Source organism: Myodes glareolus, chromosome 24 (genome assembly GCF_982192425.1).
Source record: "Myodes glareolus chromosome 24, mMyoGla1.1, whole genome shotgun sequence".
Classification (NCBI taxonomy): Eukaryota; Metazoa; Chordata; class Mammalia; order Rodentia; family Cricetidae; genus Myodes; species Myodes glareolus.
The window spans coordinates 43,001,341-43,027,468 of NC_142049.1; the positions used below are offsets into that span (position 1 = coordinate 43,001,341).

The window sequence follows — 26,128 nt, forward strand, 5'->3', positions numbered from 1 at the left end:
TCACTCCCACACCTACATCTACACCCACGTCCACACCAACCCCTCACATCGACACTCACACCCACACTCAAACCCATACCCATGCCCACTCCGACCTCATACTCACTCCCACACCTACATCTACACCCATGTCCACACCAACCCCTCACATCGACACTCACACCCACACTCTCGCTCACACCTCTACTCCTACCCATCCTTGCACCCACACAAACATCCACATTCACACCAACCCCTCACACCGACACCTCACATTCACACCTACACCACCACTCACACCCACACTTCCACCAACTCCCACACCCACACTCACACCCCCACCTACACACTGGCATGCCACACGTGCCCTGGTATGTCCCCTATACTCAGGAATTAAGTGGACAGAATTAATAGGACTCGATGTGTTTATCCAAGTGGTCACAGTACTGGCTGGATAGGGAAGGCGAAAGTGGGGCCAGATATCAGAGGGGTTGAGAAAGGGGTAAATATGATCAAAATATACTGTTCAGAATTCTCAAAGAGTTAAAATCTTTTTAAAAACCTCCAGAGAATATCTACATAGGAAGAAGTGGTATTCTGTTGTCGGAGAAGATATCTTGACATAGTTAAAATGTCACAGGTTTCCGCTGTGCTCTCTAGCTTCAGTGAACTTGCAATAATTCCACGATGGAATCGTATGTGTGTCTGTGATGGACTCTCTAAGCGATTTAGAATCCTAGATGAAGACCAGAAGCGGAGAATAATGAAGACATTTTCTGAAGAAGTAGAAGGGAAGAATTTGTTCTTTCGGGTCTGAAAGCTTATTATGAAGTTATCGCAAACCCACGGAGCATGCTCTCACTATGAGAGCAGACTGCAAACCAGCAGAAAGGAGGCCGGAAAAGGCCGTGATGGAAGATGTGGCAGCTTGGGAGGCTCCATGCATGACTGAAGTGCCATTTCTGACCAATGTACATATGACATGGATGAATGATTGACACCCAGCATCCGTTACCATATACTAATGTTCTGTGTTCAGTATCAGAGAATGCTTTAGGTATATATCTGCATTTTGCACACAGAATCAACTGCAGTTATAATTGAATTCAAATCTTTATGATCTCAGGTTTGAAGAGTTATATTTAAAATATATTTTAACTTTTTAAAATTGAAAATACATTCTTCTCTCATATAATACATTTCAACCACAGTTCCTCCTCCCTCCACTCCTCATGCCCCTCTTCTCTCTTCCCCTCCACTTCACTTCATGCCCCCTCTTCTCTCTTCCCCAGATCTACTCTCTGTTTCCCTTGAGAAAAGAGCAGATCTCCAAGCGACAACAACCATTGACATAGTAGTTGGACATATTTAGAATTCTGGCTTTTTGGAGCCCATTCCCTATTAAGGGATACTTTGCTCAGTCGTGATACGGGGGAGAGGGGCTGGATCCTGCCTCAACTTGATATGCCAGATTTTGTTGACTCCCCATGGGAGGCCTTAACCTTTCTGAGAAGTAGAGGGGGTGTGGAAGCAGAAGAAGAGGAGGGATGGAGGAGAAACTGGTTGGTATGTAAAATGAAAAAGAAAACTTTTAAATAGAAATTTAAAAGAAATAATTCTATCACTCAGGAGGTAGAGGCTGGTGAATCTCTGTGAGTTCAAGGCTAGCCTGGTCTACAGAGTGAGTTCCAGGTCAGGCTCAAAAACCACACAGAGAAACCCTGTCTTGAAAAACAAAATAAAACAAAAAGCAAGCTAATGAACCCATGGAAAGGGAGGCAGAAAGAGTGTAAGAAAACAAGGCCCTCTAAATCAACACAAGTGAAGCTCATGTGAACTCACTGCAACCAGGGCAACATACACAGGCTGCATGGGTCCTTTGCATAGACCATGGGTTCCAGTTGTTCTTATGGGATCGCCAAGTGAGTGAACAAACGTGTCTCCGTTTCTTGGGCTTTTTTCCTTCTGTTTGTTTTGTCCAATTTCAATGTATTTGTTTCTGTTTTATTTTTTATTTTATTGTTTTCCATTAGAATCCCTTTTTTTTCTAATGGGAGACAGAAAGGGAGTGGGTCTGTATGGGAGAGGAGATGGGGAGAAACTGGGAGGAGCAAAAGGAGGTAAAACTATACATCCCCCCATATGTATGTATGTACACACACACACACACATATATATATATATATACACATCAGGATATATTATGTGAGAAAAACATTTCCTTTTTATTTATGAAAGCTTAGCCTTACCTTAGGCTTGTCCTAGTAGCTCTCATAACTTACATTAACCCATTCATATTAATCTACATTCTGCCTCATGGATTTTTACTTTCTTTCATTCTGTATTTCTGAATTCCTCCATGTCTGATGTGCACCTAAATTCCTCTTCTACCTCCTCTCTCTCTGTCTGAAGGTCCCACCTATACCTCCTGCCTAGCTATTGGCAATTTAGCTTTTTATTAAACCAATCATGGTAACATATCTTCACACAGTGTACAAATGTCCCACAACATTTCTCCCTTTTTGTCTAAGTAAAGAGGAAATGTTTAAACTCAAACATAGTAAAACTATATACAATAAGAACAATTATCAGGTAAGAGTTACATTTATAATGTTCAGTCTATCTATATTTGACAAATTCATAGAACATACTCCATTATCTACCTTATCTTGGCGAGTCAAAATTTTTGTACATAATTTACTTTCCATCATAGCTTGTATTATGACCCTAAAATTATCTTTTTAGGCCTTAAAACATTTTCTTAGATAGACAATTTAAACATTTATATCTCTCAACCTTATACACTTTGGTGTGGGACAAGTCTGTATTCTGTCAATTACGTTTTAAATAAACACTGATTGGCCAGTAGCCAGGCAGGAAGTATAGGTGGGAGAACCAGACAGGAAGTAGAAGTGGGGCAATGAGAACAGGAGTATTCTGGGAAGAAGGAAGCCCATTGCTCTGCAGTCCTGTCCAGACACCGATGCGACCTGCCCTACTGAAAAAGGTACTGAGCCATGTGGCTAACACATACAAGAATAATGGGCTAATATAAGTTATAAGAACTAATACAAAACTAATGGACCAATCAGTTTATAACTTATGGAGACCTCTGTGTGATTTTCTTTGGGACTTACCGGATGTGGGAACTGGGCAGGACAGAAGCCCCAAAAAAGCAGACCCTCATGTTACTACATTTTATACTTCTTTTGTGAGTTTTTTCTGAATTCAGTAACATGGAAAATTCTAACTATAAGTATCTCATTTTACCTCTATCAGTGACCTGAGAAGGATATATTACTTGAGTAAACAGGAAGTGCAGAGCAACCAACTTCCAAAACTATAGAAATGACAGAAGCATCTGTCTACCTGGACAGTCACCCAAGTTTCCTCTACAATGTTGTGGCATCCATCTTCAGCCTACAGGCCTAGAATATATGACAGACTATTCTGTGAAGCAGAGATTTTGAAGGAGTGTTCTACTTTGTCTTAGCAAAGTTTGACAGTCTTGAGAAAAAATATTTTCCATGAAAAGAATAAATTTTAAAAATGTAATCTCATTGACATAAATATTGAAGGTTCTACTTCTACTATATAAAACTTAAAATTCCATTAAAGAAGATCTTGACTATAGGTTCAAACAGCAAAAAAAAATTCATTAATATCATACTATAAATCAATAAGGTTTGCAGTCATCATGACTGAAATCAAAAGAAGAGAGAGGACATTTTCCCAGAGGAGAAATGTGAAGAACTAGTGATGAATTGGAATGAAAACTCAGACAGCTAATGTGATGACATTTCTTTACCTATGAGACTGCTAAAGGTGGGGTTGTGGGCATGGGAGTGAGGAACCCATTGTGGGAACTTTAGCTGATAGAGCCAAAAAGGAAAGTGATTTAGATTTTTTTGTGGTAATATGTACCTTATTATACAGGACTTCAGCTCTTCAATGTAATTATCACAAAAGCTCTTGGTAATATACCAAGGGATAAATGCATAAGCATGGTTGCAGAATGTCTGGGTTTTTAATCATCTCAGAAAACCAAAAAACCACACAACTAATTGTCTATCAAAAGGAGTGTGTTCAAATGAAGTATAAGGAGATGATAAAGTCAGTGATGTGTTGAATGAAAAAGAAAGTGCTATAAGAAAATTGCTGTATTAAATCTCTTCCATATTTTAAAAATGCAATGCAATCCAACATATTGCTTATTGATTTAGTTCCACATTAATGGAATTGTACAGAATTATAAGCATCAGCCATGGAAGAGTTTGCTTCTTCAAAGGGAGGGATGGGGATCTCACTGATGATGCACACACAAGCCTGCAGCCGTGACAACAGCACTGAGGCCGAGTACACATGCTGTGTTTTATTTTCTGCTCTGTCACACATCTGTATCATCACAATGTGCCCATTTTAGAGGTAGTAATCCAAATAATCCACGTATTTTAGTATATGTTTGAATACCGTCTCCCTAAGCTTCAAAAAACCAACAGACATATGTGTAGGTGTCTCCATTTCCACTCAACTCGCTTAATGCAGCGCTGACTCTTGTCTCATAGGCAGTAATTTCTTGGTAAAGCCAAGCTTTTCTTTGGATTCTTGAATCTATAATGAAGGGCAGTGACTGGTTCCCCCTCATGGAAAACATCAACATCCCATGAAAAGTCTTTAAAACTCAAATTCTGTGTACACCAACATATCCTTGATGGCAATCTGAACTGTAGAATTTAAGAATTTCCACTATAAAACCTAACAATTGATTTGGATTTAATAGTTTTGAAGGCTCAAGCTTTAATCCACCAATATAGAGCCCTGTGTGTTGATTAGAGTTTTGTCTTTTCAACAACGTGCGAGATGTCAGCAATTAACTTCTGGTAATTGCTGGAATCGCTCCTTGAAATGTAGGTAGGTAGAAGTCAGCAATATGGTGACATTGGCAGCTCCTAGGACATCGCACATCTGGCTTGTATCCATACATTCAGACAGTGTTACTTCAAACAAGCAAACAAAACTAGGTTCTGGCTGGGCATAGTGGTGCGCACCTTTAATCCTAGCACTTGGGAGGCAGAGGCATGTAGATGTCTCTGAGTCTGAGGTCAGGCTCGGTCTACATAGTGAGATATTTTCTCAAAAAAAGCAAAAAAAAAATCACCACCAAAACAAACATTAAAATGCAAGCAGAAACAGAAGTAAATTTGGCGAAACTTTGAAAACAAATATTTATAGTAACTCAGTGCCTCAAGATAAAGACAACATGGACACGGTGGGGGTAGCCCATGGACTCTTTCCTGATTTTTGCCTCACACTTCTCCAAAAGTCTTGAAGATGTAACTTTCTGTTCCCAGTGCTGGAAAGGAGTCCCCAGATTGTGGCGCTAGTAAAAGCCTTGCTCATTAGTTATTTTTTGTGTCTGTTCTAAATGTCAGGGACTCTGAGGGACTGACATTGGTCTCAATCTCAATTTTCTCAGAACTCTTCAGCATGAGAAAAGGGGCAGACAGTGACCAAAATACCAAGGCTAATAACCTGTAGTTGTGTGGGGCAAGACAGTAAAGCAAAGACACATTTTATATATAAAATGTCACCCATTTTGTACACACACACACACACACACACACACACATATATATATAAAGGTCACCCATTATAAACATAGAACTGAGGAGAGAGTTTCTTCCAGTAATTTAAAAACACCTACATATTTAGGGTATGTAGAAAGTCTCGTGTATGAATCGGGTTAAATGCATGGTCAGAAATGACCTGAAAATGCCCCCACCTTCTCCCTCAGACTAATCCTCAGGACCAATGCAAGCTAACCTGCCAAGACTTGGCCATTCTGGCATGTTCTCCCCCACTCCTTGCAACCATTAAAGATGATCAAGGAAAAGTTTCTAACACAAGAAGATGGCAGGAACTGCAGCAAGCTCATGTGACAAGGAAGACAGTCTTGGCAAATGTATCCAATAAACTAGCAAAGAGACAAGCTCATAGCCTATCAGCCAGAAACAAGCAAGACCAGAAACCTCAGAAACACCTGGAGACTCTGCCACCCAGAGTCCCTGTGCTGCAGTGTTCACGTGCTCACAAATGTTGGGAAATGAATGAGGGGATTATTGTTATTCAGTGAAGCAAAAATATCTCTGAGGAAGCTTAAGTTAAGCAAAAGTTTTTTTTTTTTTTTTTTTTTTTTTTTTTTTTTTTTTAATGGAGGTCTTAAATACGTTCCAGAGTTTAGGAACCCAGGAAGCCAAGGAAGTGATGTACAAACAAAACGAGAATATTAATAGCAATATGAAGTATAAAAATAAATCAGACATTCCAAAGCTAAAAAGACAATTAAAAATTTAAAAATTCACCAGAGTGATTCAATAACAGATTTGAGCAGGCTGGGGAAAGACTTACTGAGCTTGAAAATGAAATGATTAAAATTAACAAGTCTGGGAAGCAAGAAGGAAAATAAATGAAGAAAAATGAGCCCCAGGGCCTGGGCTTACTATGAAGTAGATGTGTGTATCCACTAGGGATCTCAGAACATAAAGGACAAGTCAGAATGGGTGGGGGAAAAAAGCAGCTGAAATTGTCAAAGTTCCATGAGATGCGTGAATTGAATCATCCCATTCAACTCCAAATAGGATAACCATAAAGATCCCCCCCGTACACACATACCAAGATTTTATTGAAAGACCAAAAGAGAACTGGGGCAACAACTTTGCTGGTAAAGTGTTTTCTGTGTAAGAATAAGACCCTGAGTTTAATCCCCAAACTCATGTACAAAAGCCAAATGTTTTAGTATGTTCTTGTTATCTCAGCCAGGAATGCAGAGACCAGAGGGCCTCTGGACCTGCTGGCAGCCAGACTGGCCTACTCAGTGAACCCCAGGCCAATGACAGGCTCTGTCTCAAATGGCTTGGTGTGTAATTTCTGAGGAATGACACCTGAGGTTGACCTTTGACTTCTACACATACATGTATACACATGTACATGCATCTGTACACACATGCACCCACACATATTGGCAAGCACATACATGTACACAAAGGAGACACTTGACAGGTGGAGTAGCATTTTTGTCATCAAGAACTGGTAAATAGTTCCCCATCAGAAGACATGGAGGCAGAGGCAGTAGGTCAACCTGTGTAAAGGGAGGATAACACTCCAGCTTTCCAGAAAGCACGATTCCAAGAAGCCACGTGAAGATATCAGAGCCAAGGAAATTATGGAGCAATATTTCTTAATATAGATGTAGCATCCCTCACAACACAAAAGGAAACTGAACTAAGCAGCACATTCAAAGGCAGTGTACCATGCTGTAGACCCAGGCTTAATATGAACAATCAGAATTTGTAGAACTGAAGTTAAAAAAAAATACAAAACCAAACCAAAACAAACAAACCAGCAAGCCATGTCATTAGCAAAGACACACTTGACAATATCCAATGCCTCTTTCTAGTTCCTAACAGTATAAGTAGTCAGCTGGTTTGGATCCTTGCTGGACCCAGCTTCAAACATCAAGTGGGTGGAGTAATCGTTCTCGTATTGGCCATCCTATATCCTTGTGTGCTGAAGGCTTTTGGCTCCAGCTGAGAGACTCAGAGTTTCTAGCTCTAGGCCTTGAGAATTAGAAGACTTAGAAGCCAAAGGCTCACAGCCCCAGGTGCTCCAGACAGAGACACATTGTTCTGACATCTGTCTGCCTATGGCCTGACACTTGGCAGATAGTGTGACCCTAGACTTTCAGCAGCAGCTATCGAAAGTAGTTGGCATCAGCTAGCATGACGGCTTCTGCATCTTGGTGTTTGCGCTGTGGCTCCCAACAGACGCTAATATTACAGTTCTGAGCTTGGGATGGTGGAACCTTCAGCCCTTAACCCACTAGAAGCTCTTCTGGCAACCAGGGTTTGTAATCCCTGAAGTTTCAGCCCCTGCTCTGGCTTGTTGCAGCCTCTAATTGCCTGAAGCATCTCTGTCTTTTGCCTTCTTGATACTTCTGCCATCCTTTCCTGCTTCTTGCAGTTCCTGCCCCGTTCCTTGTCTTTGTCTCTCAAGCCGTCTTTTCATGGCCCCTTACTTGCTGCTCTACCCGTCTGCTCGTTGTGCTACCAGCCCAGCCTGCTCTGCTTGCAATAAAGCTCGCATGTCGGCAAAGAAAGCCACTCACAGAATGCCTTCTATTGGGCCTAATTCTGGATTCCCAGGAGGCAGCACAGCATAAGCCCTACAAAAATAAAATAAAGAGCAGAAGAGTCTAGCTGTGTAGTCAGGAGGGATTTTTAGTGTGAGTACAGCATGCAAATGGAGGATTTTATTCTGTATTAGTCTAATCTCAGCTTTCAGTTCCATCAGTTGTTAATCTCGTATAAAGACCAGTCACACCCTCTTGTTGAGTCATTGGAGAAAGTGCTCGGGCCGCTTGTCCTAAGTGAGGATAGCAGCAGGGGGAGCAGGCACATTCAGAGCACATTGGAGGTGGTGCAAACTGTCTGGAGAAGGCATGGCTGGAGCAGAGGTCCTGTCTGCAGTTGTCTGACTTTTTGTAGTTTCCCTAGCATATCACTAGAGTGTTCAGTGCAGCCAGGCCACCATAATGACTGTTTAACTGGTCACAGAGTCAAATCGCCTGGCTCCCAACAATCTAGCTTATTTAAGGCAAAGCTGAACATCAAAGGGGTGTTTACATTAAATATCTAGTATTGACATTCTTAACAGTACTCTTAATGGCTCTTAAGATAATACACTTACGAGAATTGGGGCATTCTCTCCATCTCGAGAACACTCAGAATATAGCAATAGGAGGAAACTTACCGAAGGTGATAAAGGCATAAGTGAAAATCCCACAGCATGCATCATCCTCAGTGGAGAAGGACTGAATTATTTTCTCTGAAGATCGACAGCAGGGCAAGGAAGAGGACAATGCTGTTTAGCATCTTACTGGAGAGGAGGACCCAATACTGTTTAGCATCCTCCTGGAGAGGAAGACCTCGATGTTGGTCAGCATCCTCCTGGAGAGGAAGACCCGGGTGCCGGTCAGACTAAAACTAGGTTTATTTTTTACAGCATATAAAGAAAATTAATCCCAAATGGGCCAACCGTCTAAATTTGAGTTAATGGCATGAAGCAATAGAAACCCAGGGGCAAATTCTATGGTTTTTGATTTTGCAGCAGAGTCTTAGTTATGACACCAAATGCATGAGCAGCAAAAGAAAAAAGTCAGTAAATTAGGCTTCACTGGAGGATATTATTAAGCATATGAAAATAAATGCCATGTAATAAGAGAAAATATTTTTAACTGTATATCATATAAGGATTTAACATCCAGGACATGTGAAGTAAACCAATTAAAACTGCTAATGGAGAGGTTGCAGGGGCTTGGGAGTCGATGTAGTCTTATATGAAATTACTAAAGAGCAAATGAAAATTGAAAAATGTTAAAGCGATATGGATCGACGTCTCTCCAAAGAAGAAGACCAGAGAGCCCATGCATGAAAGTAGGCTTAGCGTTATCAATCAGGAAAAGGCGATCAAAACCAAGATGATATAATCACCTTGACTGCAGTCACACGGCTGTAACATTTGAAAAATGGGAAACCAAGTGTGAGTGAGAAGATGGGTCCCTGTAGCCTGTACCTTGCTGGGTGGGAGACTATAAAATGATATGGATACTGATAATGTTTGTTCCTCAAAATTACAGCATAGAATTATCATGTGACCCTCAGGTCGGTACTCAAAGGGACTGAAAAAACACCACTTTTGTATGCCAGTGTCCTTTGTAGCATTAGCCACAATTCCAAAATATGGAAAAAAAACTAGTATGTCTACTCATGTAGGAAGGCATGATCAAAGCATGATATGTGCAGGCAGGAAGCCATTAGTTCTCTAAAGGTATGTGGTTTGAATGAGCCTTTAATGCACATGAGATGCACTAGGCACGAAGATGAATACCTCATAATGCACTTGCTCTAGTTCTTTTTTTGTCATTGTGATTAAAATATTCCCACCAAAGCAACCTAGGAGACAAAGGCCTTATTCTGATGCATAGTTCAGGGATGTAGTCTATAATTCTGGGATAGTCCAGGCACAGAGTGCTTGAAACAGCTGGTAATAGAGTACACAGCCAGGAAGCAGGGAGTGATTCTTGCAAGTCCGCAGCTCATTCTCTTCTTTTGCTATAGTCCAGGACCCTGTCCAGGGAACAGTGCCCCTCACAGGGGTGGATCTTCCCATCCCATTTAAGATAGCCCTTCACAGGCATGCCCAGCTGTCTCCCAAACTGACAGCTGACATTAACTACCACGCCATTTACATGCCGTCTCGTGAATAAACAAAGCTATTGGGTCAGAAAGGTCAGAGGTTGCAGGCGCTAGGGGCAGGCGATAATGAGAATGGCTGCCAAACATTTACTTGGAGTGATAAGTCTCACAGCATCAGGCATGGGCTTGAGGCTTCTGAACTGTGCGTTTAAAATAGCTAAAATGGCAAATAAATGATCTCAGCTGCATTTCCAAAGTCATAATCAGTGGTCCTGGAATAGAACCTGACACTTTTTCACTTCTGACACATTGCCAAGAGATGGTGATGAGTGATTCTGATGTCCCAAGACATCATTTGAGGACCAGCGCATTAGACTGACATGCAGTGACAGCCAGGTAAGAGAGCTTTGGAGACACGGTGAGACATACCTGAGTTTGATTATTGGGCTTGCCCTTTCAGAGGTGCAGAACTTGTATCTCCTTTTAAGACGAGTGGATTTATACTCTTTAAAAATTATGTATGCACACATGTCTAAATGTGTTTGTGTACCTATGCCTCTGTACCTATGTGGAAGTCAGAGGAAGGTACTGAGTGCTGACTCTAGCTCAGCCTCTTTTCTTTATCACTTTGAATCAAGGTATCTTACTGAACTTGGGGCTGGGTCTTTTAGCTTGGCTAGCAGCCAGCAATCTGGGGATCTTCCTGATCCCATCCCACCTAGTGCTTGGCTTGTTAATGGGTGCTGGGATCTGAACTCGGGTCATCATGATTGCCGTACAAGTGCTCTGAACTGACAAACCTTTTCTTCTCACCTTTCCCCTGAAGTGACTGTATTGACACACCAGTGTAAGATTTGGTTCCTACCTTCCTCTGCCAGTTCATCTCAGGCCATTGTTCCTTCCAGCCACAGTGTAGCTGTAGCTGCAGCAATCATCTCTGAGCCCCCAGAGCATGCCAGGGCTTCAGAACTGTTCTCACCCCCTCCTCTGTCTGTCCCTACCTCCCTCTGACTCTTTCTGTCTGTCCCTCTATATCTGTCTGTCCCCCACTTCTCTTTCTCTCTCTGTCCCTTCCTCCATTCCTATCTCCTCCTATTTTTTTCCCTCCCTTTCAAAACTCTGACGCTCCATTCATGAGGTTCACAGGTCAGTTGGAAGGTCTTGTAAGGACCAAACTCGGCTGGTCCCTCCTATGTTTATTTATACATGTGCCTGCAGCAGGCTGGTGAAACTGGATGAAGTCTGATTTATCCAAGCTAGTTTCACAAGATGAAACTGTTTTTATCAGATCACATGGTTGATTTGGGGTATGGTTGGCTGGGATAAGGAGCCTCTACATTCTCTCATTCTTTCTTACTGAATATCTCTGTTTTGTCACATTCACTAGTTTGAAAGCATAGAGAAGGTTGGCTTCCTAGACAGTTGACGCCTTTAGTCCTATTACATGGTGCTGCATTTAGCAGGGCTCCATGATTGACTGAAGGCTTGTTGCTATCTTTGAGTACTTGGTACTTTTTAAAATAGGAGACTTAAAAATTGTGTGATTGTTCCCTGGTATCATTCTATGTCTACTGCTTTGCTCTTACTTTCCAGATTGTAAGCCGTCCCAGGCTCAGAACCTATTCTCTATTTTGTTTAGAAAGTATTTAGATTATCACCCAGCCCTGAATGATGGGATCACAGTCAATAGACCTATTAAAAGCTGAAAATATATTTAGTCGAATATTCATTTAGTTCTTGGGGCATAGTGGTACATGCCTGTCATTCCAAGAGTTGGGAGGTTGAGGTAAGAGGACCAGGAGTTCTAGGCTAGTCTCAGCTAGATAGCAAGTTCAGATCCAGTCTGAGCTACATGAGGCCCTGAATAAAACAATTAACAGACTTCAGTTAGTATGAGTAGCATACCAAAAGCCATCCTCATTCTGCATTACTGGTTCTTTCTCCTCTTGATCTTGTGGCCGCCGTGGCTCTTGGAGGAAGACTGTCAACATGAACAAGGCCTACAGTAAGAGTTCATGTATAGGTGACGGGGGCTGCAGTCAGGAGATGAGTATCATGACTGGCCAAGCTCATTTCCATGGTGAGGAGAGAAGAAATGGGATTTTAAAAAGTTAAAATGAATAAGTGACATAAATTGTTTGGAAGCCACTATGTCTGGCTGTAATGTCTCGATTATCCGGGCGTGGTTTGGGCTGTATTGAGTGAACAGCTGATCAGAGGAGTAGTGTTTTAGTACTAGCCATTTGTTTGTGTTTGTTGAGAGGACGAATCTTTGGGTGAGTCCTGTGTGGTAGTCTTGTTTCCCGGCGGTATGTGTGCATACCATCCATGCCTTGTCCAGGCGCCATTTTCATTAGAGCTTGGGAGTCTCTTTCAATTCTGACAGTTTTGACATTGTTTTACCATATACCCAGAGCCAATAAAAAGACAAAAACTCAAAATTTGAAGTATGGTTTCTATTGAATATGTATTACTTTCACACTGTTGCAAATTTCAAAAATTAAAAGTTAAGCTGTCAAAAGTTAGGGACTTTCTGCAGTCTTAAAAATGAGTGAATATAGAGATTAGGAATTGGACAGTGGATTAGCCAGCGTTCTCTAAGGTACAGAACTCATAGAATGAATATGTATAAATGGGGATTTATTAAACTGGCTCCCAGCATATAGTCTGGGTAGTAACAATGTCTTTCATACTGGAGATGCCAAGACTCTGGTAGCTGTTCATCCTTGTGTGGGATGTCTCCACAGTCCCGATCTGTCCCTGAAGGCCTGGAGGATTCCCAGGGAGCTGCTGGCCGCCAGGCTATGTGGGCATCCTGGAGAAGTTGGTTCTGAGAGTGGGGCTGGAATGCTGGAGCAGCCGAACAGATGGATTAGCCAGCGAGAGTGAATACAAGCAGGCTGAAAGGGAGATTCTTTCCTCCACACCCTTGCATCTGGGTTGCCACCAGAAGGTGCCATTCAGAATTAGGATGGATTATTCTGCTTCAAATCATCCGATTAAGAAAATCCCCTACAAGAATTCTCCACATCTTGGGTTTTCATTGATTCTGGATGCAGTCCGGTTGACATCCAAGATTAGCTATTACAGACATCTCACCTGTAAAGTGATAACTAAGTCTGTCGTAGAGGTAATGCAGGCTGAATGTGTGCGTGCACTAAAGTTACCTGGCTGGTAAGAGGCTGCATTACAGGCAGTCCACCTTGTCTCTGGTGTGTCCTCTGAACTTAGCTCCACTCCACATTGTAGCAGTGACATACACACTTACTTACATACATGCTTACATACACACTTGCATACACGCTTACATACACGCTTACATACACACTTGCATACACGCTTACATACACGCTTACATACACGCTTACACGCTTACATACACACTTACATACACGCTTACATACACGCTTGCATACACACTTACATACACGCTTACATACACACTTACATACACACTTACATACACACTTACATACACACTTAGGGAAACCTCTATCAGGAGGACAGGACTGAGAGAACCGTCGGCCCCATCTAGCCTTGGAACGTATGAGTCTCTAGGCATGAGGAATGCTTCTGTGCACAGAGGAGACACGAAGAGGACATGGAGAGAACACAGAGAAGATACTAAGAGGAAGCAGAAAGATACAGAGAGGACGCGGAGCGGGTACAGGGTACAGAGAGAACAACAGAAAGAATGGTAGGGATCTGAGCCTAGACTGTTGTTCTGCTTCAGATGTAGGTTGGGGAATGTAGTTAAGAGAACCAATAAGTTAATGCTTTTGAGGCTCCAGACTTCTGCTCTTCATCATTACTTAAGCTAATTACACCCCACATCCAGAGACTCCTAATGAGGTAGTGATTATTATCTCCGTTGTACAGCTAAGTCAATGGGACTCTAAGAGATTAAGCGATCTGCCAACCCTACACAGCTCATCAGTGATGGAAATGATATTTAAGCCTGGGTTTTTCTCCCCCAACAGTCTGATCATTCATCCAACAGATATTTATTAAAATCTTCATGGGGATAGGGTAGGGCACATACCTTTATTCTTGATTAGAAAGACATCTCATATGTCATGGATGTGACCAGGCCTATTTTCTTCTGGATTCTCAGGGGGTAGATAACAGTTGCTTCCTGGGGAAGGAGACAGAAGAGGCTGACTGTTCCATGTAGCCCATTTCTCCGGGCAGCAGGCTGGTTCTCCTTGCCTTCCAGTGGTAGTACGACTGGTTATTCATGCTCACAGGGGTCTCAAATCTCATCTCCTCAGAATTCTGGGCACCAGACAATGCTCCTGACCATCCGGTGGTGAGCTATCATGGCCTGGGTACAGGGAATATGTCAGTGTCTCATTACAGAAATTACCTCTTGACTAACTAATTCAGTGCCGCAAAACTCTGCCTGAAGAGGAGGCAGCCACATCCTGAGAGTCAGCACATCTTAGGGCTTTGCACATTCAGGCTTGCGATTCTGCCTCCCGGGCCCAAGGCACACACCTGGTTTATTGCTCCGGAGTTAAATGCGTGTGATATGTTTCAGGCGGAAATAATATTATTCTCTATTTTTTAAATATTAATGAGTTGCTTCCTAGGCAAAGTAAAGCAAGAGCGTCTCACATGTCAAGCCCTGGTGGATCATCATAGCTAGTGTGGTAAATATGAAGGAGCACAGGAGGAGGCATGGCCTCAGTGAGGTACACAAGCCTCTACACCGCAGATGAGTCCCCTGTGAAACCTACACCCAACCTGGGAATTTCTGTACCTCAGAAAAACATCTTTCTGAGGAAATAGCTGTCTAGTAGAGAGAGACGTGATCGTCATAGCTTTTATTCCTGGGATGGTTGACTAGCCACTCAATTTTTCTGTCTTGCATTTTAGCTGTTTGTGCTCTTATTTTCGACTATAAAAAATGACTACACCTAGAGGAACTGCAGTGTATTTGGAATGCTCCAGGGTTGATGGTAGGGGTTGGGGATATAGCTTAGTAAGTAGGGGGCTTGCCTCGTATACAGAGGGCCCTGGATTCAATCTCTAGTATAGCATAAACCTGGACTGGTGGCACATACCTCTAATTCCAGGGCTTGAGAGGTGGGTGCAGGAGGATCAGAAGTTTAAGGTCATGCTCAGTTGGCTGTGGGGAGCCTGAAGCCAGCCTGGGCTGCCTCTTCTCGAAAGATCTAAAGGAGAAAGGGTAAAGAGATAAGGAACTGGGTGTTCTGGCAGCTTCTAAATAGTGTACATCCCCAGGAGGATTCCTACCCGATTGTGCCAAGGTCAAGGCTGTTTCTCTCTCTCTCTCTCTCTCTCTCTCTCTCTCTCTCTCTCTCCCCTGATAGTCGCTCCTTTTCCCTTTTATTTCATTTAAACCCTATCAAGGGTCTCATGTAGTCTAAGCTGGATGGCACTGAACTTCTGATCCGCCCTAAATTCTGGGATTCTGAACATACCCCACCAAGCCCGTTGTTAACGTGGTGTCGGGGGTTCCACCAGATCTTCATGCATGGTAGGCAAGCCCTCTACCAAGGACGTCCTCAGCCCTGCATCCTTTCTCTTACCTGGTCATCTCCCTCTCCTTTAGCAGCTGAGCTGTCACTGCAAAGTCAGATTGATGACAACTCTTTCCCGTACCCAGGCAGCTGTAGAGTTCTCACCTCAGCTGCTCCCATCGTCCCGCAGATGGTAAACATATGTTTATAGGCACAAAGCGAGAGAAGCTGGATTGGATTCCTCCCGTACTTCACTCCTGCTTCCCTTTCAAGCAGAAAGCTGGAACCGCAGCACCAGAAAGTGTATGCGATTATAGATTAATATTTCTCTGCGTTCAGACTCTGGAAGCAGCAGGGCAGCTAATGATATGCTAATGAGCTGACAGCTTTTATGGATCGTAATGAAAGTCGACAAGTGTCTTTCTTGGCTTTGTGCAAGCTGGGATATTTTATTCACTGTCTTCACGGCAGAGACGGGCGATGGGTTGCATCTTGAAAATGCTCCTCACCAGCTCTTCCTTTCCAGGATCCTGTTGTCAGAGCTGGGGTCTCTGCCAGCTAATAAACAGAACACATCTTCATCCATATATTTACATGCCTGGCAGGAAGCGCTCCCACAGCCTTTCAAAGCAATTTGTTTCAGTGTTTTTAGCATACAAAAAACAAAAACACCAAAAAACCCAGAATGAGTTTCTTCAGTGTAAACAGAGATCTGCAGGGAAATAAAAGCCTTAAAAAAGAATTAGCATTTGTTTAGCTTAAAGCATCCTTCCTTTGTATTAGAGAGTGTGGAGTGTCTAGGAGGGTTTGCTAATCTCATTTACGCTATATGTAAGAGGGTCTTAATGGCATCATTTTCTGATTTCTTTATTATATCTTCCTATTTTTCTTACTGAACAACAAAAAAGGTTGGAAATAAATGGGAGTCAGTTTCATGAGCATTAAAAATCCAAATGGACCACTTATTGGTGAGAATTTATTTTCATCTTCATGACAAGCCCTCTGCAGGCGGTAGAGCTGGCAACAGGTGGATTGAAGGAAAGGGGAGAATGGACTCCCTCTCTGCCTTCCACCCTGACCAACAGCGATCACGTGAGCTCTGCATTGTAGGCGTCCACTTGCGGTTCACAGCCTCCCGAGGTGGAGCTCCAGGGACAAAGAGCAAATTAGCAATATAAATGCGATGGCGGTGTGTGCAGGACCTCAGGCTACCTAGGAGCAGCTCTTCTGCTCAGTGTTTAAAGCTGCTTCAGCAAACGGCTGGCATCCACTGCACATAAATGACTTGTTAGGCACTGGGCGATGAAGACAAGCTATAGACATTTCAGTAAGAGGAGCGCTTGACGTCAGAGTCTTGTTTGGCAACGCAACAGTGGGGCTCCCCTAGGTTATTTTCTTAATTAGGGTTTCTGTGGCTGTGAAGAGACACCATGACTATGGCAGTTCTTATAAAGGAAAAGCATTTAACTGGGTGGCTTACATTGTGGTGGCACATGGCAGCCTGCAGGCAGACATGGTGCTGGAGAAGGAGCGGAGAGGCCTACATCTTGACCTGCAGGAAACAGGAAGTAGTCTGAGTGTCACAAAGATACCTCAAAGCCTACCCACGGCAACCTGCGTCCTTCAACAAAGCCCCATCTACTCCATAAAAAAGCCACACCCCCTAATAATGCCTTTCCCTATGAACTTGTGGTGGTCCCTTACATTCAAACTGCCACAGTAATCTATACATTTTAAGCTTTGTCATTGTGTGGCACCCAGTGTACTGTTGGCTTAGGATGCAGGTGGCCAGTAGGAAAGCTATTAACAGAATCAGAGCTGTGAGTTTCTTACAGGTGACACGAGCAGGTTTTTGGGCCCCGTTTCAGTACTCCTTTTGAGTAGCAAAACCACTGCAGAAGCTTCTCCAGAGGGTTCCTGGTGGTCTGCTCCCTATCTGGAGACGCCCAATGTGTGGCTTTAGGTTAAAATCGAGTGCTCTGTCTGATCCAAACCTCTCAGAAAAATATGGCCCAATATTGTGCAACCTCCAGGCTTCAGGAATCTGGTACTCTTAGATTGTTGGCTTTGCTGACAATGCAAGCTCTAAGACACAGGAAGGCCAGAGGCCACTAGGATGTGTGCTCTTGGTCTTGGCCTCAGTTTGTGTATCTAGCAACCCAACCAGTTTCTATTCAGTACCAAGTCAGTGAACTGCCCATATGGAGGTGTTAGCTGTTACTCTCTCAACACTGAATTTTTGGCAATAAACCTTCTTGCTCTGAAAGAAAATAGCTGACGGCAGATCAAGCTGTTCTAGGTTGGTCTGGAACAGCTTTTGAAAATGCAGAGTCCTGGGTCCATTCCAGTCCCACTGAAATGCAGATTCCTCGCTCCTCCAACCCAACTAAACTGGAGTCTAGCAGTATTGGCCTGGAACCAAGAATGTTTAGTAGATACTCAATTTCAGAATTAAGGAGGTTGAAGTTTGAGGAAGTCTGAAAGGATCAATGATGTGAAATAAAGCATAGGTGACAAGGCCAGCTGAGACTGACTAGCGCAGGTCTGGAGTGCTGCTGAGAAGAACATAGACCCATTGTATATTAGACATAGTCCAAGGATATTGTAATTTCAGAAGAGTATGCTTGCATTTAAAGATAAATTAGGAGGGATAAGGGAAATCAGTCTTTTACCCCTATCTCTTCACTTTGAGAGAAGTTGCCATACTGGAAGACTCCTTTTTGTCTGTGGAAATCCTCACAGGTAAACTTTTGTGTGGAGGAATAAGGTTGAAGGAGATACTTTGTAACTTACCTTCATATTTACAAAAATGAGTGATTTAAAACCCTAAATTTAATTTAACTATTTTTAGCATGGCAAATGTTTATCCTATGTTTGTGTTGGTTAAATTTTGTCGGCTTAACACCATAGACTCACCTGGGAAGAGGGAGCTTCCATTGAGGAGTTGCCGCCATCTGATAGATCTATGGGCATGTCTGTAGAGCATTTTATTAATCCGTACTTGATGTCAGAGGTTCAGCCCACTCTGGGTGGTGCTATGCCTAGTCATGTAGGTAGCTGAGCAAGCCAGGAAAACAGCATTTCTCCATGGTCTTCATTTTAGTTCCTACGTTGGCTTCTCTTGAAGGCAGACTCTAACCTATAAGCCAAATGATCCTTTTTCATCCCAAATTGCTTGTGGCCTGTGTTTTATCACTGCAACAGAAAGCAAATCAGAACAGAAATTGGTATCAGAGAGTAGGCTATTGCTGTGGTGGGCCTGATCTTGTTGGTTTGGGGAGGATTGTGGAAGGATTTTGAAGCTTTGGACTAGAAAATCTATTGAAGAAATCTTGATAGCAAATCTGTCAAGCTTACTAGGCTGTTCTATGGAAGCTTGGTAAGAATACTGACATAATGCAGACAATGGAGGCCTGGGCTGTAAAATTGCAGAGGGGTGTTTGAGACTTGATCAGGGCTGTTTTTATGTTAAGTCTGACATAAGAAAAAGACGTCATCAATTTGAGAAGGAAGTAATAAGGGGCATAGGAGAGGTTGGATGGAAGGAAGGGAGGTGATGAACCAAACTACCTCCATCTTAGGCTTGAAAGTCATCTTATGGTAAAGAAAAATATGTTTATTCCTGTTTATGATTAAACCTCCATTTCTTAAGAATTGAGCTATGCCCAACCTATAACCTTAACTACAAATGGTTCTTATTACCTGTTCCTGGAAACGGCAACCATGCTTTTGTTTCAAGACATTATTATAACCATTTTTCAGCCCTACCTTTGTTTCAAAAGGTTTGTATAACTACCTTGCTGTGACTACCTGTTGTTATGACTACATTGTTATGACCACCTTTCAATTCTTTCATAATGTCTTTGTTTCAGGAGGTTGTTATGACTAACTTGTTATGGTTATGTTTTGCTCCTGTAACCATTCCTATTTTGCTTGCCAAATCCCCCATTTGGAAACCTCCTACCCCTGAGCTTTAAAAATTTTGTCTTCTTCACATCCAAAGCTGACTTCTTGAACACCAACTTAGGAGGTAGCTCATATATAGAAATAAAAAAGCTTACTTTCATTAATTTGGCCATGATGATTTGGGTTGGTGGTCTTTCTCTTCACATCTCTGGGATTAACAAAGGGGAAAATGAAGTAATTATATTCCAAGTAAAACATATTTAAAATGGTTATAGTTTATAAACTATAACCATAATAAGTTTTGTAAGGAAAAGAAAGAACCACTAGAAATGAAACCTTTGTTTTACTGGGACCAAAGATACTGGTTAACTGGGCTGAGAAACCATTTGTGATTATCAAGAGATGAGCATCATTGAGTAGGAATCTACTGAGAATTCTTGAGTATTTCCTCAAGGTCAGCACACAGAAAGGTGTACTCAAGAGGGGGCCAAGGCTGTAACTCAATCTGGTAGAGAAACTTGGTGATTTTGGTAGCATGAAAGCTGTAGGGTTGAAGTGATCATGGAAAGTTGCTAAAGCTTGGTACTTTGAGGCAGCATTGGAATCTCCGTAAAGAGAGGCCATCTGTGAAGGTGCAGCTTCAGAAGCAGTTGAGACTCAAAGATTGAAAGGATTATGGAGAGAAGCTGAGACCTGTCGCTATGAGAGGACAGGAGAGGCTATCAGTGAAGACACAGCTTGACTTCCAGTGGAGAGCCAGCATAGTGTTGATGACAAGACTCTGGGCCAGTCACCAAGGACAGGGAAGGTGTGTAGTGGAATCAGCCTACAGGACAAGCTGTGTATGCTGCAGATAGCAGAGCTGGGGGATTTGAGCTACCAAGGTCCTTTGGAGACCAGGAAGCTGGGCGTGTGTTTCAGATGTCAGACACAGGATTTGGAGCTACAATGCTGGATTTTCATTTTCCTTAAGAATTCTTGTTTTTAATGTCCCAGTTCTTCCATTTTGAAAGAAAGTATCCAGTTTATTGTTTATTTTAGCAGAAGCAACAAATCAGAGTCTTTGGTCTTTAAAAGCCATTGAACTTTTAAACTTAAGAAAAATTTAAAGGCTTGTAATACTTTTGAAGTTGAACTGTGTTTTTATTATGATAGTAACACACAAGAAAGGGGACATGCAAGAAGAAAAAGGCTGTCATTCAATGGTGGTCTCTGTGTGTGTTAAGTTAAGAAGGAGACAATTGTTCTGGTTAGTTTTCTTCAACTTGATACAAACCAGAGTAACCTGGGAAAACAGAATCTCAGCTGAGGAGTTACCTACATCAGACTGTGCTGCTGGGCATGTATGTGAGACTTTTAAATTGGCTTATTAATTAAGGTAGAAGGGCCCAGTGCATTGCGGGCTGTACCACCCCTAGGTGTGTGAGTCTGGGCTATATGAGAAAGCAGACTGAGCAAGACAGGGAAGAAGCCAGTAAGCAGTTTTCCCCATGATCTCTGCTTCAGTTCTTTCCTCCAGATTCCTGCTTTGACTTCCCTTGATGATGGACAAATGTAAAGGGCTTATTTAAGACAAATAAGCCTATTCCTCCATCAAAATGTTTACCACAGCACCAAAGCAGACTAAGATAGTCCAGTCCTATGTCACCAATGTCTAGACATTACATGATCAACATGGTAAGCCAATGCAAGAACTTCTGGTCCTCATTTTTGGGAGGAGGGGGGATGCCAGCACTCCTTCGGTTCCAAGTGTGCATGCTTACACTCAGATTTCTGTCAGTCACACACACACACACACACACACACACACACACACACACATATGTACATGCACGCTACTCATACTTCTATGGGTTACATGTGTGTTTATTGCAACATTTTTGTGGACCACATGCATATTTACACCCATATTTATATCAGTTACACACACATTTGTGGTTCACAACCACATTCTTCCATTTACTTCTGTGGGGGCACATGGACATTCACAGCCACATTTGTGTGGCGCACACACACAACCGCACCCATTCTTCTGTGGGTTATGTGCATTTGCGTCCACCTTCTCATGAGTTGCAGCTGGTATTGATGTCCTATCTCCAGCTTTCTTTCAACCCAGCATCGATCTCTATCCATTCCGCATCAAGTTAACATCTTGATTTATGTGCCAAGAACAAGTTTTCATATCCACGTGTGGGCTGACCCCTATGACTTTTTCTCAGAAAAAAATACCAAGAGCTTTGGTTTTTGTGTTAATGAGCATTGGAAAGCTGTCAGCTCTTATTTCAGTTTTTTTCAAGTCAGCATCATTGACCTTTACCTAATGATCTGTGACACACACACACACACACACACACACACACACACACACACCCATGCGCGTGCGCACATAGGTGCCAGAGATCAAGATCAAAAAGAAAAAAAAAGAAGCAAGGAAGGGTAGTAGGAAGTAAATTGTAACTTACTTTTTAAATCTAAAATGAGTAAGGTCACTTCAAAGCAGGCTAAGGGAGGCTATGATGCCCTAGATTGTTATTAGGCCAATAGATGTCTCATCTTTTCAAGGCGATTTTCCATTTTGTGGGAGAGAGGTAATTTCTATAAAACACATTTCTAAGACCTCTTCCCATGGGTTATTAACATCTTCTGACAGGAGTGGGTGGGCCTGGGCCTCTCCTGGCACATATGAGTCTTCTGCACACCTCTCTATCACCAAAATTGACCAGTACTTCTGGTTTGCCTAGGAGTTTCTCTGTTCTAGCAATAGGATATCCCTTGTAATTAAAAAACAAAAACCTCTACATATTGGGCAAACCAAGGCGGCTGATTATTCTAAATCTATCTAACATCTACTTGATTACATGGGTATTTTCTTTGTTAAAAAAGAAATATATTTAATATTATAATTTTGCGTTGTATTTTAAGTTATATTATACTTTCTACTATATTTGTCCCTGTTTGCCCCAGTCTTCCTCTGTTGTCCCCTACTGTCCTCTCTCCTTCTGCGGTTTCCTTCTTCACCGCACATGTGACCCTCTCCGGCTAGGACATCTCTCACACACAGAGGTTCTGCACATGAGAGAATGCTCAGCACTTTTCCTTATCCTCTGTGGTCCCAGCCTCCATTCAGATGCTGCCTTCCTCCCCCACAAGTCATGTACAGGTTTCTTATAGACAGATGTTTCCTAGCATGCCATTTAATTTTCTGTGGTGGTCTGTTCTTTAATGGAAATCAATAGTTTTGTCTATTTAAGCATAAATTTTAGCACACACACTATAGACATAAATGGAAAAGCAATTAGAAAACAAGAGGCCTCATAGGTGACAGTGTAGATTCAGATGCCTGTTAAATTGACCCGAGTCTTATGCTAGAGGAATTTTTAGCTTTTCGATGCAGCATCTCCATTCCAGATGACTGATGCTCAGAGAAGTTTGCTTCCTTCTTGTGCTGTCCACCCAGTTTAAGCCAGAGTCAAGATCTAGAACTTGACTCACCCTGACTTCTCTCTCTCTCTCTCTCTCTCTCTCTCTCTCTCTCTCTCTCTCTCTCTCTTTCCATCTCCCTATCTATTTATCATCTATCTATCTATCCATCCATCCATCCATCCATCCATCCATCTATCTGTTTCAAGACAGGATTTCCCTGTGTAACAGCTCTGAATATCCTGGTGCTCATTCTGTAGTTCAGGTTGGACTCCAACTCACAGAGATCCACCTCCCTCTGCCTCCCTCCCGAGTGCTGGGTTTAAAGGTGTACACCACCACTGCCTGACAGATTTTCTTTTTCAAGTGCCAATGTGCTTGAAAGTTGTCCTGCCTCTTGAAGCAGCTGCTTGCCTCTGAAAGATGGAGCATCTTTGCATCTGAGAGAAGCTGATTCAGGTTGCATTAGTCACTGCGTGAGATTATGAATTCATAGTGGGGAGCAGTGGCAGGGTCCTCTCCCATGGTGAAGCCATCTCCCCTCATGATCATAAGCACTGCTTCCTGCCCAAGGACAATGAGGTTGGGAAAAGTGTAGAGTTGTGCTGGTGATCTGCCCTGGTCCTGTTATTTCTATTAATATTAACGATTAAATTTTCTATTGAAATGGTAAGAAGAGAGCAGCACATGCTGGCTGCCTCGTTGAGAAGGCATGCACATAAATGTGAGTCTCTCCAAAGACTTGCACACTATCTTAAGCCTATATTTTATTTATAGATGAAGCTCAATATTCTGAACCAGCGTCCGCATCTGCCATCTGTTCTCTTCTCTCTCTTCCAGTAGATCTAAAGAAAAAAACCCTCTAAAAACAGAATCTTAAATTTAACTTGAAAAATTCCAAAGCCAGGCCAATGTTTTCATTGAGAGATTAGTCCCCGATGACTGTTGTAAATTTGGTCTTTTCTTCCAGACTGAACTTAGTGCTTAAGCAGCCCTTTCTCCTTCGAGACGTTGATCAAGGTTTAAGACTCCAGCAAAGGCTCAGTGTTGTTCAATTAGTTGAAAAATGAAAATGGTTGCTTAATTTTTCTTTGAAATCTAATTTTATTTCCTTAACTAAATGAATCAATAGAAGTGTTTGTTGGGATTGGGAGTACGGCTCCGTTGGTAAAACTTTCGCTGTGCAAACCTGAAGACTGGTGTCTGGAACTCCAGCACCTAGTAAACGCTGGGTGGGTGTGGACTCCAGCCTGTCATCCTAGTACACGGGAGGCGGAGACGGGATGCCCAGAGCCAGTTAGGCAGCTAGAGTAACTAGCGTAGCTAGAGGGTTCAAGTGAGGAATTTTGCCTCTGTACATACAGATTGAAGAAGATGCCTGACCTTTCCATTCATGTGGACACGTGTACATGCATGTGCACCCTAATGCTTGTGCCCACAGGCAAACAGACAGCATACACATATGTACACACACTGTATACATGCATATACAAAAATGAGAAATCCTTCTTGCATTTGTTCCCATTAAAAATAAGTCTCATAAATCATCATTACTCAATATTCCAGGTTGATTAATATATACATGGGTTTGTGTTCCACAGTGACTTGATAGTTTGACTACAGATACTTTATGTATCTGTAACGTATGTATGACACAGTAATTTGATAGTTTATGACTGTAGATACTTCCGAAGGTACCCTTGGTGTTGTTCTTGCTGATATCGACCAGATGCAGTTATCTCTGGCCTTCTCAAGTTGAATGTACAACGGGTGTCTAGACGGGCGATTTGGAGCAATGGAATGGTGCTGGCCAAGGCTGATTTGCTGTAGCTTTGCTAAACACCATCTGGTGTGCATGAATGTGGGGCTGCACAGGGCCACCGGCAACTGTCATCTTCATTGTTCCTTGTCTCTTCTTTGTCAGGGGATCATCCAAGATGGCAAGATCATCTTCATGCCGAATGGGTTCATCACACAGTGTCCCAACCTAAATCGCAGTAAGTGGCGCTTAGGCATTTCTGAATTTAATATCACATGACTTGTTCCTAGTGTCAGACAGAAACATCTGGAAGGATATGCACCGCTATGTAAGACTGACTTTGGAGAGGATGGAAACAGCGCAAGGACTATCTGTTGTAGCTGTCACTGTGTCTTTCAAGCTTGAAAAAGGATTTTGCGTTATTTAAAAAATTGCAGTGTGAGGGTAAGGAAGGATTAATCAGCAGGTTCTGTATGTTAGAACAAAAAGATACATTTAATATAATTATATAAATGCATTTTAATGTAAAAATCATGCATCTCATAAAACTATCTTTTAAGGTTTTTGACCTGGGTGTGAGTTATTTCTTGGAAATTTTCCTCTTCTCAGTCATCTTTTGACACACATGGAGATTTAGTTTAAAAATGTCTTGTTCTTTTCACTTAATTGCTTGTTCTTTTTAATTTTTTTATTATTAATGAAAATGAGGGAAACAGTAGCGGGACCAGAAGTCCTCCATTGTTTCCCTCAAACTTTAACTCCGAGAAAGCAAAGTCCCTCATGTAGTTAAAAAACTCCTTTTGAAGTCCAAGGTCCTCCCCTCTCCATCCAGGTCTATAAAGGTGAGCATCCAAACAAACCAGGCTCCCACAAAGTCAGTCCATGCAGTAGAATAAAAATCCAATGCCATTGTTCTTGGCTTCTCAGTCAGCCTTCATTACCAGCCACATTAAGAGTGTCCATTTTGATCACATGCTTCATCACTCCCAGTCCAGCTGGCCTAAGACTAGAGAGGGAGGGGAAGTGGGGAGGGGGAGGGAAAAGGGAGGCAGGGAGGTGGTGGAAATTTTTAATAAATAAAAAAATAAATAAATAAATTAAAAAAGAACTCCTTTCGAATTTCTCTTTCCTGTATGAGCACAAGATGAACACATGCCTTCTCTTTTCTTTATTGAGCTTGTCCAACATGCAGTGATTTCCTGAGCCTGGTTCAAGGAATCATGGATTTGCAAGAGCTTTTGGCCAAGATGACTGCAAAAGTAGGTGTCTACATTCCCTGCGATGTCCTGTCTGTATGTCCTGTCTGGAATCCAGAGCCATGTGTT

The 26,128-nt window shown here is 42.3% G+C and overlaps 1 protein-coding gene across 3 annotated transcripts in view; it reads left to right on the forward strand.

Annotated features, from left to right (window-relative positions):
- Nell1 (neural EGFL like 1) overlaps positions 1–26,128 on the forward strand; it is an 822,199-nt gene that overhangs the window by 188,993 nt on the left and 607,078 nt on the right. For all 3 annotated transcript variants that reach the window (XM_048442384.3, XM_048442394.3, XM_085682700.2), the window contains 2 exons: positions 24,969–25,041; positions 25,980–26,062. In XM_048442384.3, coding sequence (XP_048298341.2) covers positions 24,969–25,041; positions 25,980–26,062 — 156 coding nt within the window. The remainder of the gene's footprint in view (positions 1–24,968; positions 25,042–25,979; positions 26,063–26,128) is intronic.